The sequence below is a fragment of the Stylophora pistillata genome, chromosome 8 (genome assembly GCF_964205215.1).
Source record: "Stylophora pistillata chromosome 8, jaStyPist1.2, whole genome shotgun sequence".
Lineage (NCBI taxonomy): Eukaryota > Metazoa > Cnidaria > Anthozoa > Scleractinia > Pocilloporidae > Stylophora > Stylophora pistillata.
Window position 1 is genome coordinate 34,039,117 of NC_142526.1, and position 21,313 is coordinate 34,060,429.

A 21,313-nucleotide genomic window follows, 5' to 3' on the forward strand; every position below is an offset into this window, starting at 1 on the left:
CATTTTAACCTAAATGTCTCCCAACAAATTAAATCAATCAACAAAACAGGTTTTAAATTTCAATGATAAATACATTTTTTAATTTAAATAGTACGTTGCTTATATGAACCGAAATGATAAAGTATCAAACTAGAAAAGACTGAGAAAAAGTACAAGTTTGATGTAAAGATTTACAAGTATCGGTTAGGTAAAAGAATTTAATTCAAAATAAAATACAAAGAGCAAAAGAAGAAAAAAGGCCATTTTTAAAGTTTTACGTTAATATGTGGACTTTATAAAGAAAGATGTGGATGTCTCTAGAACAGGGATACTTTTCCTGGTCTGAAGAAGTAGATTTTTGAACAGGAGAGTCCTTAAACTGAAAAAGAATGATTTCAAGCTTAAATCGTACCTTTCTGATACAAATTGAATAGTTAAATCTGTAGAAGGAACAGCTTTACAAAAATGGTTTGCGAGCCAATTCAGCACTGGGCTAGCAAATTTAATTACAATGCTTTCAACAAACACTCTCTGACTGAAACCGTAGACTCTCTCATCTCAAACACATTCCTTTTTGGCATTTTTCGAGCTCAATTTTATTATCAGGATTCTCAGCCAGAACCGGCCACTGTCTTAAGTAATTCATCTATCAGCACAAACTTTGGGGAAACCTCCTTGTCTGTCTCGCGCTTTTGTAGAATTTATTTATGACAAAAAAAAAAAAAACATGTATATATATATACCAGTATGAAGGTTACTCAATATGAGTACATGTGGATTTTAATGCAGTTCTCTTTCGTAGACCAACAAACGTTGGTCCACTCTGTAATGGAGGGTAAGTGGCTTCGAATACAGGCGAGTGCTCTACTCGAACGCTCCTTTAATTCATGCTCTCACCACTATATATCTACACTCGCTTTCCTAGCTCTCCTCGTGCGTTAACATCCGGGCCCTAGCGTATGACCGTATTAGGTAACGACACTACATCTCTCCCCTCTTTGAAGTAAAAACCCACCTAGCATGATATGCGACTTAAAAGGAAACAAAACAAATTGAAACGACTTTCTAGCTGTTTCAAAGTCCTTAAGGCCTAACAGGATTGCAAAAGTGTTCAATGTTTCTAAGGCTTAAAGGAGTCCAAACACAACTCTAAACAAAGTCTTCAATAGTTCACGTGCTGTCCGCTTTTCAGCCACAAACATAGTCGTCCAATTTGACTGGGCGCGTTCGCACAGGCAGCGGATAGCGTCTCGACGGTGGGACATCAGACTGCATCGGTGCATCTGCGGCTTCAGGTGTAACATCAGGTGTAACGTCAACAGGATCCTTGCCGGTCTCTGTAGTAACGTTTTCTTCTGCTGCCACAGGGACATTCTTGAAAAACGAAGAGTTCCTTGTCACCTGAACGCCATCGTCATCTTGTGCAGTCATCTTGTGCAGTCACCATGGATCCCTTCTTCCCTACGACGATGTGCGGCCTGGGGTCATACGGCGTGTCACTTTTCTTCTTAGAGTCGTCTCTCTTGACAAGCACCGTGTCGCCTTCTTTGACGGTTGACGGCTTTACATAACGCTTGTTGTCTGCGTGCTTCTTAATCTTAGCCTTCGCTGACCAATCACGTTCTCGGATCTCCAGGTCTGAGCGGGGTGTTGTCAACTCGGGAAGTTTCGTCTTCATCGGTCTTCCAAATAGTGCTGTTGCTGGAGCCACTCTCGTTGTACTGTGTGGTGTGGCGCGGTAGTCTCTTAGTAGCCTGTTCAGCTCCTGTTTGGGGTTCTTACATTCTAACTTCGCTGTCTTGATGACTTTCTTTACGGTGCGCACAAATCGTTCGACTTCTCCATTTGCTCTGGCCCATTTTGGAGTGACTTTTCGATGCTTGAAGCCAAGGTCGTCTGCAAATGACGCGAATTCCTTTCTGTTGAACGGGGGACGGTTGTCGGACTTGACTACGTCTGGAACTCCAAATTCCGAGAACACTTTGTCTAGCTTAGGTATTACCATTGCTGCTGAGGTCGATTTTACTATCTCTACCACTGGGTATCTGGAGTAGTCGTCCGTAATCATAAGTAGGTACTCTTGATTCGGAAGGTTAGCAAAGTCCACACTGAGTTCTTTCCATGGAGCTGCTGGGAGTGGTGACATCTGTAGGGGTTCTCTCTTGCATTTAGGAGTAGTGATCAGGCATGCGCTGCATGACCTAACCTTGCTTTCCACCAGTTTGTCGATGTTCGGGAACCAGACCTTCTCGCGCAATAGAGACTTGGTTTTTAAGAGCCCTTGATGGCCTTAATGCGCTAGGTTAACCACGTGTTCCTGTAAACTCTTTGGGATAACTATGCGGGTTCCACGCAGAATGAGGTTGCCTGATGCACTTACCGCTAGCTCGTCCTTCACTCTTTCTAGGAGTCGAAACTCGGTAGAGTTGACACCAGGGCGTTTGACTACAAGGTGCCAGTTGCCTTTCACGATAGCCTCGGCTATGCCTTGAAGGGTGGCATCGGCTCGAGTAGCTGCTTCGATGTCTTGTGTCTTCAGAGCTTTGGGAGTCGAGGTAGTCGCTAGGTAATTGATGTACTCCTCTGCTATCTTCTGCTGCTGGGTCGTTTGGGCTGCATTCTTTGCTGGGTGCCGCGACAAGTAGTCTGCCGGGTTTGTTTCACCTCTACTATACTTGACTGTGATCTGATATGGCGGAAGTCTTAGTGCCCATCTTTCAATTCGTGCGGGAGGCTTAGAACTTGGATTGCCATAGATGGTCACCAGGGGTTTGTGGTCTGTGGAGACTGTAATAGGCTTCCCATAGACATACAAGTGTAAGTGCTCGCAAGCCCAAACCACGGCGAGGGCCTCCCGTTCTGTTTGGCTGTACCGCTGTTCGGTTGCTGTAAGGGAACGACTTGCATAGGTGACCACATGTCTTTCTTCGGTCTTCTGGTCGACTTGTGAGAGAATGGCAGCTAAGCCCACTGGACTGGCATCAACCGAGATTTCTGTTTCCTCTTCCTTTTCCTTTTTGCGCTGGATAGTGCTTCTCTCAGCTGGTTAACTGCCTGGTCGTGCTCTGTTGTCCAACACCACGGTTGGTCCTTGTGGGTCAGCTTGCGTAGGGGTTCAGTTTTAGTGGCGTAATCTGGGATGAATCTTGAACAGTAATTTGTCATCCCCAGCAGGCTGCGAACCGCTGATGCTGTGGATGGTGTCGAAAGATTGACCACTTCTTCAACTTTCTTCGGGTCTGGTACTATGCCATCTCTAGAGAACACGTACCCAAAGAACTCCAACTTGTCTTTCCTGTACTCACACTTGCTCTTGTTGAGGGTCAGGCCTTTCTCTCTTAAACGCTGGAAGACAGCCCTTAGGTTCTGATCATGTTCTTCGTATGACTTGCCAAAGACCAGGATGTCGTCACTGATTTTTTTTGCACCATCAATGCCTTCCAGAGTCACTCGGATCACATTTTGGAAGATTTCAGCTGCACTTGATATTCCAAAGTTGAGACGCTTGCAGCGCATTAAGCCCATGTAGGTACCAAAGGTGGTGATGTATCGGGACTCCGGTGCCAATTCGAGCTGGTTGTAACCCTGGTTAAGATCTAGTTTGGTAAAGACCTTAGCTCCGTTCAAGTCTCCAATCATCTCTTTGATAGTGGGTGTGACGTGACGCTCGCGTCTTATCGCCTTGTTCGCCTGGCGCATATCCACGCACACGCGTACCTTGCCTGGAGACTTTGGCTTCGGAGCAACCACTATAGGAGACACCCAGGGTGTGGGGCCTTCGATACGTTCAATCACACCTAACTCTTCATCGCGTTGTAACTGCTCTTCTAACTGCTTACGCACATGGAAGGGGACTCTTCTGTGCGGTTGTGCAACAGGTGGTACGTTTCGTGGTCGAAGAGAAGCAGCAGAAGACACTGAAATTTCTTGAACTTCTTTCGCTCTTTCCACTTGTAAGACTGATCGCAGACATGAATTTTAACTTCTAAAAACTAATTGTAATTCAAATGAGTTTTCCGACGACCGATCAATAACCATCGAATAGCTCGTCGGTCACTGTATGTTATTCAATTACATAACGAGCAATGGACATTCCTATGGGTGGCTCTTCTTGTCCACAGTTTCCAGATCGAAGTGGAATTTGGAATGTTGGTTTTTGCGGAGGGAGGAAAACCGGAGGACCCGGAGAAAAACCCTCGGAGCAAGGACGAGAACCAACAACAAACTCAACCTACAGTAACGCCAGGTCCGGGAATCGAACCCGGGCCACAGTGGTGGGAGGCGAGTGCTCTCACCACTGCGCCATCTCTGCTCCCCTTGCAAGTTATCTAGCGTTTTGAAAGGTCCATAATCTCTAAAATCAGTACCTCCTGGAAAAATATGCAATTTCGCCAAGTGCGCAACGCTGATGAGAAGGGTAGCGTAAAGGTCACGAGACTATTTTTGTCGAGAATCTTTTATGCTGCGATTGGGTTACAATGATCAACGACGATTTTCCCCATTTATCACGCACTTTTTATGGAACAGAAATGCTTCCAAATCTATTTCCATTTTTTAATGCTTACCATCATTTTGAACATTTCCACTATTTAAACCTTCTCGTGATCTTTGATAGAGAAGTATTTTTATTCTTTGCACTCCAAAGAGTAAAAACGGATGTGCCTAAAGATGCCTCGAGAGACAAGTCAATGAAAACAATACAGCACTTGAAATTAAGATATTATCAGTTAGAACAATTTTCATACAACCAAAAATAAAATAAAGCTTGTGGATCTCATACTGGATAGAATAGAATTTTCTTGTCAAGGTAGAAAGTTTATCATTGATCATTGTCTGGGAGACTCGAGTTGTAAGAGTTTTGAATATCGCTTTCACTTTCTGTGCGACATTGTTTCACATGACAAATTTGTTCCGAGAAAAGTGGCAAACAGTCTTCATCATGTTAACAGCCCTTTCCCTAGATCTATTTTATCACTAAATCAACATCATAACAGAGTACAATCTACATCAGTAAAAACTTTATTACAGAATTGTTCATATACTTACACCGACCAACTGCTGTTTCCAATATGAGAACTACTGGCTGTGGATGAATCATTGAAAATGCTCTATACGCTCCACCCCTCTCCGCTCCACCCCTCTCCGCTTCACTCCTCTCCCCTCCCCCCCTCCCCGCAAGAATTGTTCCATTCTCTCTTTTTCTACTCCTTGGTTTCCGTTAACGTTATCGTTAACGTCAGAGCTCGTACGTTATTGAAGAATGTCGTACACCGAACAGTTTCGATGAGTTTATCCGTAAACGGCCACACTGTACAGAATACTGGAAGGTGGAATTAGAAAACTATTGCAAAACAGCAGAGCGCGATTTTGCTACCAAAGAGTTAACATCCCGAGGGGGGTGTTCAGTTGTATAATGTCGAACTTAAATTTACAGTTTGCCAGTCTCTTCAGACGGTGAAAGTTTCCCTCATCGCAGAGGAATTTTCCCCGTAGGAATTTTGTATGCGGAAACGTAAGTCATTTTGCAAATTCAATGCAAACGAGTTCCGGTGTTAACTTTTGGGACGTGCGAAAGTTCCTTTGAAGCATGAACGTCGTCGTTTCTTCTTTTAATTCGAATTTTCAGTCCCAGTACTTAATGAGTCCATCCCAGCCACAGGTCACCACCTTTGACGTCTCGTGAGGATGCCACAGGCAGGCGATGCAAACTGCGTCGTGGGCTTTAAACTTACTGCAAGACGAAAAAAAATAAATAAATAAATAAAACAAAAGATGTTACAAAAACTTCAAAAACAGAAGGTACGCTAACAAATAACACATTCTTTTTCCTTCAGGCTCTGAAAACAGAAACAGAACGGGTAGAAGTCAAACGCATTCTCACAAATCATCATATTTCTTAGTTAGTAAGTGCGCTATGATTCGTCAAGGAAGCAGGCCATATTCACTGTATGGCCCGCTTCATTCAAAACTTTGTTTGAATTGAAATCCTCCCCTTTGTTTGAACCCAGACATATAATGACCTCGTTTTCTCAGTCCGTACTGTACGTTACAGAGCCTCGTATTTTCCCTCTCAGAGCGCTATAAAATTCGGTCCGTAACTTGCAGCACAGACCTCAAACTCGGTTAGTAAGAGGTTCTTGGGCCCTTATTACCTGTAGAGTTTTGTCGATTTCCAATCCCATATACAAAGCTTGCCATCTGCGTCGCCGGAAATAAGATAACTAAAAACACAATGAGCAAACAATAAACATTTGTATATTTCCCTATTGACACGGATAAAAGAAATACAAAATCTAAACAAGCAAACAAACACACACGCAAAGACCCTTGCAATTTTACTTTTTTTTCCACTGGAATTTCATCGACATCAAACCACAAAGTTTGCAATATTTTCTGACTTTCAGAAAGCTGTGGTCTGAATTTTACCTTCCATCCGGAGAGAAGTTCAACTGACATGCATAGCCTGCAACCTAAACAAAGAATGAACACCGGTATTTTCTGTGAGACGACTATTTCACCAACTTAAGAATTTTAAAATCCTTTATACCCTTATACCAGCATGCATATTCTCCATACTGTTCTCTATACATTTTCTAAAGTGCTGACAAGGAGAATTTGTTTTACAATCAAAAGATTCTTTAGTTGGAGATCACTCCCTTCATTCTTGATTAACGGCTGAAAGCATTTAGATGGGAGTCTCTCTTAGGAATCAAAGGTTTAACCCTCTCCACCCTAACATCAGTATACATATTCTCCATACTATTCTCTATACATTTCCTACGATACTTACAAGGAGAATTTCTCTAACAATCAAGAGTTTTTTTTAGTCGTGATCATTTCCTTAATTCTCATGACATTGATGTTTAATTCAGGGGTGATATTGTAAGGAGAAATTAGATGCTGATCACTCTCAGGGGTCAATGTGTTCAATGATCGAATCGCTTGCTTCTCACCATGTGGCCTTTGAACGTTTTCTTTCTGTTCTGACGGAAACGATTTAGTACTGCGAACACCATGATTTGATTGTCCATAGACTGACATGCCATCCATTTGTCTGCAGAGACAACAAAGACGTAAATTCAACTTTTCAAATACCACGATATGCTTGGTGGTTCTCCTGTCTAGCGTTCGAGAATTTGGGGTTTCGTCTTGCTGAATAATATGTCAACATTTTAGAGAGAAGTTGGATGTTTATCACTCCTGAGAGTAGAAACGTGTCTGATAACCAGTCACTTTTCAAAAGAAGGGAAGGGATTAGAATCGAGGCTCTTTATTTTACAGAGACGGGTTTGGAAACGAACGAGGTGACGTGCAGCAGAGCTGCGCGGTAGATCAGCTACCAAGTGCTGTTCCATTTAGCCTTGCGTCCAGGTCTCCGCTCAGGTCAACTTCTTTTAGTGGCGGGTGGATACAATCCTATTACTGTCAGGTGCAAGTTTCAGGTCATTAATAACCGCAACGAAGTGAAAATAAGAGCAACTTACTGTTTGGGTGAAGAGCAACTGCAGGCATCGAATGCATACTGGGTTCGGCAATATACTTGAAATCCACAGGAATGTCCCTGATTTGAAAAATGAAAAATCTAGAGTCAAATGACAGAGTTTGCGATGATTATGAGAAATTAACTCTACGCGAGAAATATAGGATCGAGAGAAAGAAAGGTGCACGAAGAAAAAGATAAAAAATGAGTGCTCAAAAGTTAATCTTCGGTTTCAGTTTCCAGTCGAATTAGAATGTATATGTAGGGTGTTCTGAGTTTTTTTACCCGAGGGAATAGGTCCGAAGAGTTCAGTGAAAACCTCCTTGGAACATGACGAAAGCCAACCTGACAACCCTGGTCAACCAATATGTGCCGCCACGTCTAATGATCGAGCTTAGGTCGCAGCAGTGAGCACTTCTACCTCTGCATCTCTCAACTTAGTGAGAAATTGCAAGGTCCCGATCATCGCAAGAACTTGACGAACAAAATGACTGTTACAACTTTTAGTTTTAGTAAACACGAATGGACTAAGGAAGATATCGACACAGCTACTCACCATTCCCATACTCTGATACTTTTGTCATCTGAAGTCGTCACGAATCTTCTGTTTTGATCCACAAATGTTATTGTGTTCACCGCGCCAAGATGTCTGCAACGAAGCCCATATTTTAGACGATGCTCTCTTGCTTAAGGTGACAAAACTACTTTCTACCTCGATCCCAACGTGTGGCATCGTAACTCAGTTAGTAGTGACCTAACTGCTTTCTACCTCGCTCCCAACGTGTGGCATCGTAACTCAGTTAGTAGCGACATAACTACTTTCTACCTCGCTCCCAACCTATGGCATCGTAACTCAGTTAGTAGTGACGCCCAACTAGGGTCTGGGAGGGACAGGTTTGAATTCCGTCAAAGCCCGAAATTTTTTCAGGTTTCTGCTCATGTACGAGGATTATGACTTTACCTAACAACTACTTTTAAAAGTACGGAGCAAATTCAAGTTTTGGATATTTGGCTTGCCTTTTTCAAGGTTTTTTTTAGTTTGTTTATGTCTTATTTACCCTTTTGGAGAATTGCTACCCCACAACCTCATTATTTACAGGTGTTATTTTTGTTTCATTCAAAGGGCTTAGTTGTTGTTCGAAGAGACTAAAAATGATTCAGAGTACTGATAAATAACTCTCATCATTGCCTTCAAGTTTAGTAGCAAAACTAAACAAGTTCAGTTTTGACCTACCTGTCGTATTCTTGAACAATTTCGTTCGCTCGGGTGTCCCACTGTAATCAGAGAAATAACTGTTAACAAGTAATTTGTGAAAGGCTAAGAATTAGGAGCTATGCCCTTTTTTCCCCTACACCAAGCAATTCTGTGCTCGAAATTTGTTTGTAGAAAACAGCTTGTGTTCCCGCGACAATCCGATCAGTTTCTCAGATTGGTCATAAACACGGCGACTTCGGCACTTTTCCCCTTCCCACTTTACTCTATTTGATAAGTTCTTACAAAAATAATAATAATATTATCATCACGTAGGTGGCAACCTTTTTTCTTTGCCAAGTTTACCACTTGTCTACTCTAAAATAATAATTTATCTTCTGGAGGGCATTTTTCCTCGAGAAAAAACATAGTGCACAGTTTACAGCAAACGCCACAACGGCTGAAAATGTCTCCATTGTTACCGTTAATATTTTCTTGTCTGATGTTCCACAAACGAATAAATGCTGCTTATCCTGAGAAGAAAGAGAAAAGTGGTTTTGTTCCGGAAAATCAACGAGGAAATCTTGCAAAACCGACAAGTAACTATTACATTAAGTTAGAACAATATCTCATCAGCTCTGGTTCTATTTCAAAACATTAAGGCGTGTGACTAACCTCGTCAGGGTTAAACTTGACACAGTATGGAACTTTTCGGTTGGTAAAACGTCCAGTGCACTGCCCTGCAACGTAGGTGTCATGTAAATTCTACCAGGAAAATATGAATCTAAACTGGAATTCGCTGTAGCGTTGACAAAAATGAAGACATTTTTTCAAGATTTCCCACCTGTTTCTGTGTCCCAAAGCTTGACATATCTATCATAAGCAGCACTTAGAAACTGTGCTCCACTGTTGTTAAACGAAATGTCACGCACAGCTTTACTGTGACCTTCAAAAAGACAACAACACAAGATTAACACGCACGTAGACTACCAGCAGTCCCACCTTTTCGTCGATGCCCATCGGAAGGGTAGAAAAAAAGTATGTGAAAAAAGGAACCCGCGGTGCTGTAGCATCGTAGTGTGAGACACACTCGGGGTTACACACACCCTAATCTATCGCGTAATGAAGACCTAAGTCTGCTGATGCTTAAGGGAGGGGACTGGGAATTAGAGAAATGGCACCATACTATTCCTCTGTCAATGTCCTATCCAGTCCATGCGCTGCGAGCTACGTTACACTGGCTAAGGTTTAGTGATCGAGGCGATGAATAAGTCGGAACAGTTCTATGAAACCCAGCGAAGTTATCAAAGTTTGGATAAGGTACTGTAATCTTATTGGAATATGTTTCATGAAAACATAAAACTCAATAGGCCAGCATTTTTTAATGTGAATTGTGGCGCAATATTGTAAAAAGGTTAAACTAGACGAAACAAATGAAAACTCACCCATGAATGTTCTTAAACAGCGTCTTTTTCCGTAAACTTCCCAAAGCTTGAACCGACAAAATAAACAAAAACAAAATTAATAAAAAAAAAGTAGGACGAGAAGAAGGTACCCCAGAACGAGCAATGCAGCACACAATTTCGTAACTCAGTTCCCTTTTCCTCCTTTTCGGTTTCAGATTATTTTCAGCTTTAGGCTGTCACGACAGTGAAACAGCCCCCAGTTGTCCAGTCTCCATCAATGCGATACTACGAACTTGTAATGCTGTTGAAAACGGAAAGTTTACAAAGTCTTGTCGTCAACAACTATGCAAGTTCTAACTCGTTAAGTACTGTTATCTTGCTTGCATGGAATGTTGTGCTGTAGTCAATCCCTTTGCAATTTTAATAGCAACATCTGAAAATATTTGAATTTTATCTTTCCCTTCTAGCTATTCTACATTTCTCCCTTTTGATACCAAAAAGGGAAGTTACATGTCATCACTTTTTGGTAGAGTTTTGTTCATTAGATGAATTGTAGAAGATTGTAGTTTGGTTGTACTGATTCAAGGCTCTTCTGCAGATAATTATGTTACAAACTTAGACTCTCTTCTGTTTGGATTAAAGAATTCTGAGATTATCGACTAAGCAAATTACAGTCTGTCCATCAGTTGTACTGGTCAAACATACCTTAATTTTGCAGTCCATACTACAAGACAATAACAGGTGAGCTGACGTTGGAAAGAACCTGATGGAGGAGACACCCTTTGAGTGTCCAGTCCTGCATGAGATTAAAATCAAAGATACATTGTAACCAGTATTGTTAAAGAAGGTTATTTTTCCATTATCCATGTCTGAAGTACCCAAGTTAAAAAAAAATTATATTGGATATTGTGTAATAATTTGCAAGACAGAGAAGTCTACAGCAAGTTATGCAACATTAATTAATGAGCCTCCAGTGAATAACAGAGAGGTTTCTGTTTTTGTTTTATTTTAATAATTCCTTTTTTCAAAAAATTAATGTTTACAAATCACAAGTTAGCTACTGTTTCAAATTAGTGTTTCGGCACCATAATCTCCAACTACAGGTGTTCTGCGGCAGAAACAGAAATCCCTTTAAAGAGCAGGCACATTTATTCGAAAGAAAAACTGTAAAACAGTAACACCCTATGACAAGATAAGATGTATTCTCGAACAAACACTCAACTAAAACTAACCATGTGTGAATGTGTTTCTTTGGTAAATAACATCTCTCTGGTGGTTCATCTGTATCCAGTTTAACATCCAGATCTTTTGGAATGTGAAGATAAGAGCGACCTTGATAGTCCACAGAATCTTGAACTAAAAGACAATTGATAAATAAAGTTAAATCAGAAACAATATACATCTGTGCACAATTAGAAGTCATGTAGAAAGACTGAGGTGACAAGAAGATGGCTCCATCTTCAGTTCATACACAAGTCATTTAACTTTGTCTAGAAGAAAAATCACTGTCACATACAGAGAGTATGTTGAGGTTGCAGACAGCTTCATGTACAAGGTTTCCATCATGTAAAATCTGAGGTTTCAATAAAAGCCAGTTGCCAGTGATCTACCGCTGCTATACAATCTCTCACCATCCTCTGTTTAGCCAATGAACAGGCTCTTTTTTGGGGTTTCACTTTACAGCAAGCTGCTTTCACGCCACTGGCAGCTGCTTATGGAAAGAGCAACTAAATTCCCTGAACTAGAATGTGCACCTAAAATTGAAATTTCCAAAACAGGGGACCAAATGAAAACATTTTTTTTTTTTTGACACATTCCCTTACCATGAAGAGTGGTCTTTTCTTCCACAACTTGTTCTTCTTTCTTAGTTCTCTTTTGTTTTGTCATCTCAAATTCCTCAAGTTTAGCTGCTTGTTCCTTGAGAAAGATACAATAATTTTAAAAACTCTGCAAGTGTCAATTTATACATTTAATGTTGCTTAAAAACTTAAATCCTCCTAATCTCACCTCAGACGGCTTAGCAACTTTGGCTTCATCAACAAATGTTGCCCATGGACCTAAAAGTGAAGGTTACCGCTGTATGTCACTGAATCTTGTATGCAAGAATTTGAAAGATATCACAAAAACAGAATGGAATAATAAGATAAAGGAAAACTGCATAGCTGTGTCAAAGTGATATGGTAAAATTTTGGTCCCAAATTCAATAAAATATTTCAAAAAAACTATCAACAATGTTGCTCTTTCTTTGCACTCTTTACCTTTGTATCCTTCAATGTCTCCAGGATCACCAGGCTTTTCTCGTTTTCTCTTGTCACCTGGGCGAGCTTCTGCTGCTTCAAATATTGTCAGGCCTGGAGAAAATACTTTCTTGGTTATAAGGTGCACTCAGTTAGAAGACGCACCCCAAACTTAGCAACTTAGTCAAGCCAAGTTCCCAAACTGAAAATTATGTGAAAATACTCAGTAATAAGATGCACCAAAAGGTTGAGAGTTAACAAAAGTTGTAATGGATCTGAGAAAGTTTCACAGTTGCTCTGGCAGTGAAAGCAAATGGCGAAAAATTCCCACGAAAAGTCATAATCAAAGGTGTTCGACAGCTGAATATCAACACGCCACCAAGGATGCCAGTTTCAGTGCATAAAAAAGGCTGGATGGAAGAAGAAGGCAGGTTTTATATCCACATCATTTATTCAGAGGAACTTTTCAAGCACGTGACAAAAACACGATTCTAGGAATTTGAAATGAGGTTTTTTTATCATGGATATCACGTTACCAAGTGTTAAGAAAGTATGCAAATTTCCGTTTGTTTGCTTCTCTGTTTTCCTCTTTTTAACTGTAAGTTCTGCTAAAAGTTGTGATCTTAAGATTTAGTTGCACAAAAATACTTGGCCATAAGACACACCCCAATTTCAGCACTAACTTTCCACCCAAGACAGAATTTTCTTCAAAAAACCGTGCGCCTTATAACCGAGAAAATAAGGTAAATCAAATCCTATGTAACAGTTCTACCACAATTAATGTGCTAAAGAAATGGAAAAATAAGCAAGGGATCACCCAGTCTAAACAAACTAAAATTAATCAGAAATGTTGAGTTTTTCCTCGCTTGCATTTAAGGTACATACCTTTCTTCTCCTCTGCTTTTTCAACATCTCCAACAAACCTATTCATACATTATAATGGATCAATGAATAACTATTGATTTGTACAAATAAAAATTAATATTTCAGCCACCATTTGGTGGTTTATGTTGCTGTCTGTCCTTTGTGTTGGGATATTCCTTTTAAGTCTTTAGGTAAAAGATGAAAAATTGCATTCTACCTGTACATGTAATTCAAAACACTCTGCAAACCTCTCTCCTTTCTATACTGTAATATTAAGAAGCAGGACGAGACAAATATAAATGTCAACAGAACGACAGATCTTCTTTTAATCAAGATGGCGGATCTCTCCCCATGTGCTAGTCATGTGACATACGTACACATAACACACAGGGATACCACACTACACCTCCCCTTAAAGCTTTTACAGTAATCAAACAGACAATTATAAACAACATATCAAACAGTATAAGGGTCTACTGTAAACAAAAGCAATGTTCAAATGTTCAACGTTCAAGTGTCCTGAATAAGTCTCTGTGGCAGTTTCACTACTCTCCCTGAGCGCATCATGTGCACTTTCGGGGTGTCTGGTTCAGCTTTGTAGCAGCTCTCAGTAGGCTTGAACACAGCTGTGGTCAGGTCTTTGCTGGTGGGCACTTTTTGATTTTTCCTCAGCATTTCTGTCTCAACGTTAGCTTCTGGTTGGGTGTCGGGTGTCTTTGTACAGGTATCTGCTGAAACTAGGGCTGTCCTGTTCCTTCGAAGCTGTGTTCCCTTGTCTGTTTCAAATATGTAGGATCGTGGTGATGAAGATGCCGCTAGGACTCTTCCCATCTGATCTTGATCGCGTATCCAAACTTTCTCTCCACTCTGAAGTTCTGGTAGGTCTTTTGCCTTGTATCTGCGGTCATGGTTGCTTTTCTGGTTGCTGCGGTAGAGTTCCTCTTTTGCATCTAGTTTTGCCAGGTCTTTCAGTCGTAGGTTTGGTTGTAGATTGTCAGGGAAAGTTGGTAACTGGGTGCGGAGTTGGCGGTTCATCAGAAGTTCGCATGGCGCCAGGCCATTGTGAAGAGGTGCTGTTCAGTATGCTAGAAAACCGAGATAGGGATCATCATTTTTTTTTAGGATATCCTTGACAGTATGTACCGCTCTCTCTACTTCGCCATTTCCTCTTGCATACATTGGCGAGCTAGTAATATGAGTGAACCCGTAGTTACTTGCAAACAGTTGGAAGGATTTACAAGCAAACTGTGGGCCGTTATCGGACACCAGTAAGTCTGGAATTCCGTGAGTTGAAAATATTTCTTTCAGGGCTTTGATTACTGACTCGGACAATTCACTTGGAAGTGCTTTAACTTCAGTCCACCTTGAGTAGTAGTCAACTACAATAAGATGTTTCTTTCCCTTTAGATCAAAGAGATCAGCGGCTAGTCTTTCCCATGGCTTGGATGGGAATGACGATGGCATCAGGGGCTCCTTGGGCACTGGTCTGTTCTTAGCATACGTAAAACATTTCGTCACCATGCCTGCTATCGCTGTAGTAATCGCCGGCCACCACACAGACATCTTGCCTCGTGCTTGCATCTTTGTTATCCCAAGGTATCCTTGATGTAAGAGGTCAAGTATTTCCAGCCTCATTCCTGCTGGAATCACAATACCGTCATCATATAGTAGAATCTTGTCTATTACAGTTAAATGTTTCTTATTCTCCCAGTATGAACGGAGTATGGTAGAACTTGGCATGTATGCCGGCCATCCTTCTAGGCAGTACTTCTTGATCATCCTGCATACTTCATCCTGGTCTTGGGCTCCACTGATATCTTGCAGCTGCTTAGGCATTACTGGAAGCCCTGCTACGATCTGTTGTGTGAAGCTTTCCACTTCCTCCACAAGATGTATGTTCTCATTTACATTCTTCTTGATGGGGGCGCATGACAATGTGTCTGCGGTAATTTGTTCCTTGCCGGGTACGTATACAACGTCGAGTTCGTACCTCATGAGACGCATTCTGAATCTTAAGATGCGTGGTGGCATTTTGGAGAGATCAGTTGAAGTGAAAAGGGGTACTAGTGGCTTGTGGTCGGTTTCCACTGTAAACTTCATTCCGAGTACATAGTCGGAAAACTTTTCACAAGCCCATGTCACAGCCAGGGCCTCTTTCTCAATGACTGCGTACCTTTTCTCAGTTTCTTAGAGGGATCTAGATGCATAGTACACCGGCTTCCTGGTACCGTCCTCTTGGAGCTGTAGAAGAACAGCCCCAAATCCAAAGTTAGAGGCATCGCTTGAGATGACTGTAGGACGACTTGGGTCATAGTGGGCAAGGTTTGTTGCAGATGTCAGTTCATTCTTGATTCCTTCAAATGACTGCTGTTAGGCTTTATCCCATTTCCACGTGTTCTCTTTTTTTAGGAGTTGTCGTAGTGGTTTGTTGAGATTGGCCAGGTTTGGTATAAACTTTGCCATTTCATTGACCATTCACATGAAGCGTTGGAGGTCATTGACTTTCTGTGGGACTGGGAAATTGCGTATAGCTTCAGTTTTGGCTGGGTCTGGACAGATGCCTTTTTCATCAATAATATGTCCCAGGAATTTTACAGAATGTTTAGAAAACCCACATTTCTCGTTGAGCGTCACTCCGGCTACCTGTAGCCGCTTAAGGACAGTTCTCAGTCGTTCATCATGCTCCGCTTGTGTTGCTGCATGTACAAGGTGTCATCAATATGGCATACAACTCCCTTGAGGTCCCCCAGGATACTAGTCATGGTGCGCTGGAAGACTTCCAGGGCTGAGGTGATCCCAAAGGGAAGACGATTAAAACAGTAACGACCGTATGGCGTGATGAAGGTTGTAAGTAGGCGGGACACCTTGTTGAGAGGGAGTTGCCAAAATCCGCTGTTAGCGTCGAGTTTGCTAAAGACTCTACTTTTACTCAGCTTTGCTGGGCTTTCATCTACAGAATACATTGGATGGACCTCTCTCTTAACGCTTTTGTTGAGTTGGACTAGGTCTACGCAGATGCGAACTTTTCCATTTGGCTTGAGGACTGGGAATATCCCTGAGCACCATTCGGTCGGCTTCGTAACTGGGGAGATGACTCCTTCTTGAATCATCCTCTCTAATTCCTCCTTTACTTTAAGGAGTAATGGGTGGGGAACTCCTCTTGGTGTGTACAGGTACACTGGCTGGGCGTCAGGTTTAAGAGCAATACGATACTCTGTTGTCATCTTCCCGAGTCTGGTGAACAACTTTGGGAATTCCGTTCTAAAGTAAGGTACTTGCGTACTCAGTTCTTCAACGTCTGCATCGAGGCATTGGGCAAGACCGAGATCGACAAAGGCTCGTCTGCTGAGGAGCGAAGATGACTGGTTCTTAATGACGTAAACTCGTTTTTGGATCTTGTATTGTCTGTACTTAATCGTGGCTAGGAATGATCCAGTAACAGGTAGGCGGGTCCCCCCCCTGCCCCATGAGTGTTTGCTGGACATTCTCCAAAGGCTGATTCTTTAACCAGGGTAATGAGTCACCAACAACGGATACAGATGCGCCAGTATCTAGCTTGCAGAGAGTGACGTATTCATTCATCCCCACTTGAACGATCCAGCTGTTTTCCCCCCCCTTGGATTTCTCCTAGAAAGGGAATGTCATGATTTTCCTCTTCAATTTCATGTACTTTTTTCTTTTGTTGTGACTGCTCGCTGTTTTGGCTTCGACAAACTGCTTGAAAATGGCCCCTCTTCTTGCATTTTAAGCAGGTGGCATTCCTAGCCGGGCATTGCTTCCGGTCTTGGTGTGGGTGGTTACCACACCAGGAGCACTTGTTGATACTCTGAGGGGGTTGTTTTTTCCTGGGGTGTTTTTGCTTATTATTCTGGCTTGCACGCTTGACCAGGTTTACGGAGTTTGTGCTAGTTAGTGTATTTCCCCGTACAACCTCTCTACTTTGTTGTCTTGCTTCTGCCTGTCTACTAATTTGAAATGCTTCTTCTAATTTTAGCTTCAATTTGGATTGAAGTCGATCAGAAAGTGCATCTTCTAACACTCCGACAATTATTCTACCACGAATAAGTTCATTTTTGAGTAAACCATACTCACAGTCATCCGCAAGTCTGTATAGATCTTGTATAAACGAATCCACAGGTTCTCCTGGTTTTTGGACTCTTTAATTGAATTTGGCGCGCTCAACCAGCACGTTGCGACAGATTTCATAGTACTCGTTAAGGGCTGTTTTCACCTTTTTGTACGAAGCTTGTTCTTCATCGATATTTAGGGTTTTAAGAATATCATCGGTGCATTCACCCATCGCGTAGAGTAGAGTTCTGCCTTGCTCGATGTCTGGTTTATGTTTGAGGCCAGATGCAATCCGATATCATTCGAAACGACGAAACCATTTCGACCAAAGTTCAGCTTGTTGTGGTGAATTTACTCCCCTGAATTTTTCCAGAGGAGGGAGATTATTCACCGTTTGAGCTTGAAGTTGAATTAGTCCAGGATTAGAATCTTCTGTATTAGGCATTATGTAGGGCTAACACCGCTGCCACCATGTAATATTAAGAAGCAGGACGAGACAAATATAAATGTCAACAGAACGACAGGTCTTCTTTTAATCAAGATGGCCGATCTCTCCCCATGTGCTAGTCACGTGACATACGTACACATAATACACAGGGATACCATACTACATATACCTTGAAACTTAACCCAAGGGATGCAATTTTTCTGCTGTGCAAGACTATGTTAAAAATGCTTGATTGGCCTTAATCAAACCTGGGGCAAAATGCTTCATGTAATTTTTACAAAAATCTGTGAAGTCAAACCTTTCCCCACTTGTGCTGGCCCCTCCTGTTACACTTGGATCCAGGGCATAACCTGACAGATTTTGTACAACAAAAATCAAATTTAAATAATTCTTTAAATTACTGAGTAAAACTCTACAAGCTTTCTACAGTTCATTTGAAGATCTGTCAGTAATTTCAGATTGTACTATAAACAACGATTTAAATAACACTTCCAGATATAAGAAAGAAAGAAACAAAATATAAGATGAATCAGACTTTTAGTTAACCCTTCAAGCCCTGGGAGTGATTAGCATTTAGTTTCTCCTTACACTACCAACCTTGAATTAAACATTAAGGTCACAAGAATAATTATAGGAAATGATCACCAACTAAAGAAGCTCCTGATTGTTAAACAAATTCTCCTTGTCAGCAGCTTAGAAAATGTATGGAGAACAGTATAGAGAATATACATACTGTTGTTAAGGTGGAAAGAGTTAAAGGAAGTTTAGTGTCAGTAGAGACTCATTCCACCTGCCTATACTGCCTGCTGATACCATTCAATAAATACACTGAATAATCAGTTCTTCGTATTGACAAAGATTTATTAATACATGGACAGGTAAAAACAAGCAATATAATATCCTGACATTTCGGCGACTTCATGACGCCATTATCAAGAGAACAAATGAAAATATAATTAACAAACACGAGTTCAAGTTCAAGAGAAACAACTAATTTACATAGGGGAGGTAGCTATACAAATACTTTAGCACGGATAGCATAGATAGAATCCATGCTTAAGTATTTGTATAGCTACCTCCCCTGTGTAAATTATTGTAGTTGTAACTCTTGAACTCACATTTGTTAATTTTATTTTCATTTGCACCCTTGATAATGGCGCCATGACGTCGATGAAACGTCGGCATATTAAATCAGTTCTTCAATTTTTTTTTTAATATCCTTACCATAACTAGTAAATGTTCTTCTTTGAGTCTCAAATGTAAAGTCACTCATGTGAGCTGGTTCAACATAACCTGAAACCAAATCAACAGATTTAATCCTGAGTACAATTGTGCAGTGCTGTCTATAAAAACCAAAATGTAAATAAAAGTAGCAGTTTGGCTATAAACACAAAATTTTTATAAATTCAAGTTACCAGCTAGTGCATTCTTTGGAGCATTTTGCTGCCTAGTTTTAAAGGGATTAGATGGTCCAACCTATCCATAGACAACAGAAAAGCATAGACATATTAATTTATAAAACATAAAATTTACTGCAAAACATAAAAGTTAATTTCAATTAATAAATTACAGTGAAACACTCCAGTCTGAGATTATTTTGGCTGGAAAATCAAATAGAAAAAGACTTGGCAACTACATGAAAATTTGCAGTAAAAGTCTTTGATATATAAGTTGTCTTCTCAGTTGCAAAGCAAGTCAAACATTTTTCTTTGAGCTCTCAAGGTCTAGAATTAACTTGAGATGATACTTGCATAAGATACTCAATCCTTAGCTTTTCTCCATGGTTCAGTGTCCTACATGTGTCACTAAGTGTCTTTCTTTTTCTTCCATAACAATAATTTTATTTATTACACGACTCGGGCAGTCAGAGGGCCAATAACTAAAATCAACCAATCAACCAATCAAAATGCTTGTATTGGACCAGGCACTGTCCCGAATGGTCCCGAATGATACCGCACTTCTGTCCCTTTGAACTTCAGTCGTATAATAAATCTCTTATTAACCAAGCTTGCTTGGGACCGTACTGAAAGAATATCGGCCCTCAGTCTTTTTTGTACCGACCTCGCTGCGCTCAGTCCGTACTGTCAAGACCTTGGGCTGATATTCTCCCAGTATAGCCCTCGCGCTTGGTTAATAAGTTATATTTCACGCGACTTTCTACGATTTTTGAGTCCCCAGGTGGCGAAATAAAAAAAGCTGAGGCTGAAAGCCCTGAAGGTAAATATTTTCCGAGATAAAACTGAGTAGTGCACCATGCACTTCATTTTCACCTCCGGGGAGTACATCTCTTCATATCGCGGGTTGTAAGTGACCTCCTTGGTGGTGGGATCGACTTGTCTAATCACACCGACAGCCTCCTGAGGTATGAAAACAAATCATTTATTAAGCCTGCTTGTAATCCATAGAATTTTTTGGCATCTTGAGAACTGGAAGAATTCACAAAATGGACCCATGCGTCTCTTAACTCCGTATACCAACCTTTGCAGTTACAACCGGAGCACTTTTAACCTGCACTTTGGATTGAAGTTGTGAAATTGAGACATTAGAATTTAGATGTGCCGTATGATCCGCTGTAGTTTCCTCTTCAGGACTTTCTTTTCCTTCAGAATCGCTATCATCACCGTAGGCATTTACAAGGGCTTCCATGGCCGCCATGTTGTTACAAAGTTGGCCGGGTTACTAAGTAAGCATGAGGTTTATTCCGGTTACTCTGTCGTGTAAAGTATCACGTAATGTTCCAGCATATGATACCTTGACAGGAAAAACAAAAGACTAAAACCGAAAAAAACAAAACAAAACAAAACAAAAAGAAGCAGTCTTAGTAAAGCCTATAGCTTCCCATTGCTATAGTTTATTTGGGATGGTTTGTTCCACAGGCAAAAAAGAAATTCAAAATGTTCCTGATATCAGCATAGCCTCGAACATCACTAGTCCTTCTTGATTAATCAAACAGACGAATGTCGCATCTGGTCAAAAGTAAGAGAAACGTATCTCGTGTAACATTTTCCCAATGCACATACTCCATATAGGATAGCTTCTTTGAGAAGTGTTCGATTCGTCGTGTTTAAGGAGCCCGGCAAATGAGGCTGTCCGCCATTACGATGTATGCTACTATTCCTCTCTTATATCGCTTCTATCAGTTCTTTGTACGAGGCCGTCTGCCATTACGATGTATGCTACTACTCCTCTTTTGTATCGCTTCTATCAGTTCTTTGTATGCTTCACTCGCTGTATTCTTGACTGGAAGCGCTCCATAGCACTCCTGGTCAGACAAACTTTCTCACCCCCCCCCCCCCCCCACCCAGTATTTAAAAGACTCTCCACACCGACAACTTCTGCTCCATATTAATATATGGAGTTTCGAGATGGTCATAGTTAATTATTTATTTTATATTTTGATTTTTACAACTAGGGCTTACAGGAGTTGTTAGTGAAATGCCAGAGTTTTAACTTTCATAAAAAAGTTTCCTACCTCTTTTTTTGTTAGCGTTCTTTATATTCTGCGGAATGTATTTTTCGCGACTCGTAAAGCTTTCGTCGGCCTGGAGTTTGCATTTGCAACGCCAATTTTTTGTTGGTCTGCAAGTTTGGAAATCTTCTCCAACGTGGTCTAACACCGTTCGTGGATAGGTATTTTTG

At 41.1% G+C, this 21,313-nt stretch overlaps 1 protein-coding gene across 1 annotated transcript; it reads right to left on the reverse strand.

The window, feature by feature from the left end:
• Positions 1 to 4,982: 4,982 nt before the first annotated feature.
• On the reverse strand, positions 4,983 to 20,412 carry LOC111340613 (pre-mRNA-processing factor 17-like). Its single transcript, XM_022947486.2, has 22 exons — positions 20,153 to 20,412; positions 19,945 to 20,031; positions 19,090 to 19,150; positions 18,899 to 18,967; positions 17,973 to 18,024; positions 13,180 to 13,217; positions 12,316 to 12,408; positions 12,065 to 12,114; positions 11,881 to 11,974; positions 11,290 to 11,413; positions 10,763 to 10,853; positions 10,097 to 10,142; positions 9,496 to 9,597; positions 9,327 to 9,391; positions 9,134 to 9,184; positions 8,694 to 8,734; positions 8,016 to 8,108; positions 7,464 to 7,540; positions 6,933 to 7,033; positions 6,406 to 6,449; positions 6,132 to 6,200; positions 4,983 to 5,710 (listed from the first exon to the last, which is right to left on the reverse strand). The coding sequence occupies exons 1-22, from the start codon at positions 20,327 to 20,329 to the stop codon at positions 5,602 to 5,604; spliced, it is 1,734 nt and encodes a 577-aa protein (XP_022803221.2). The 5' UTR covers positions 20,330 to 20,412; the 3' UTR covers positions 4,983 to 5,601.
• Positions 20,413 to 21,313: the final 901 nt, after the last annotated feature.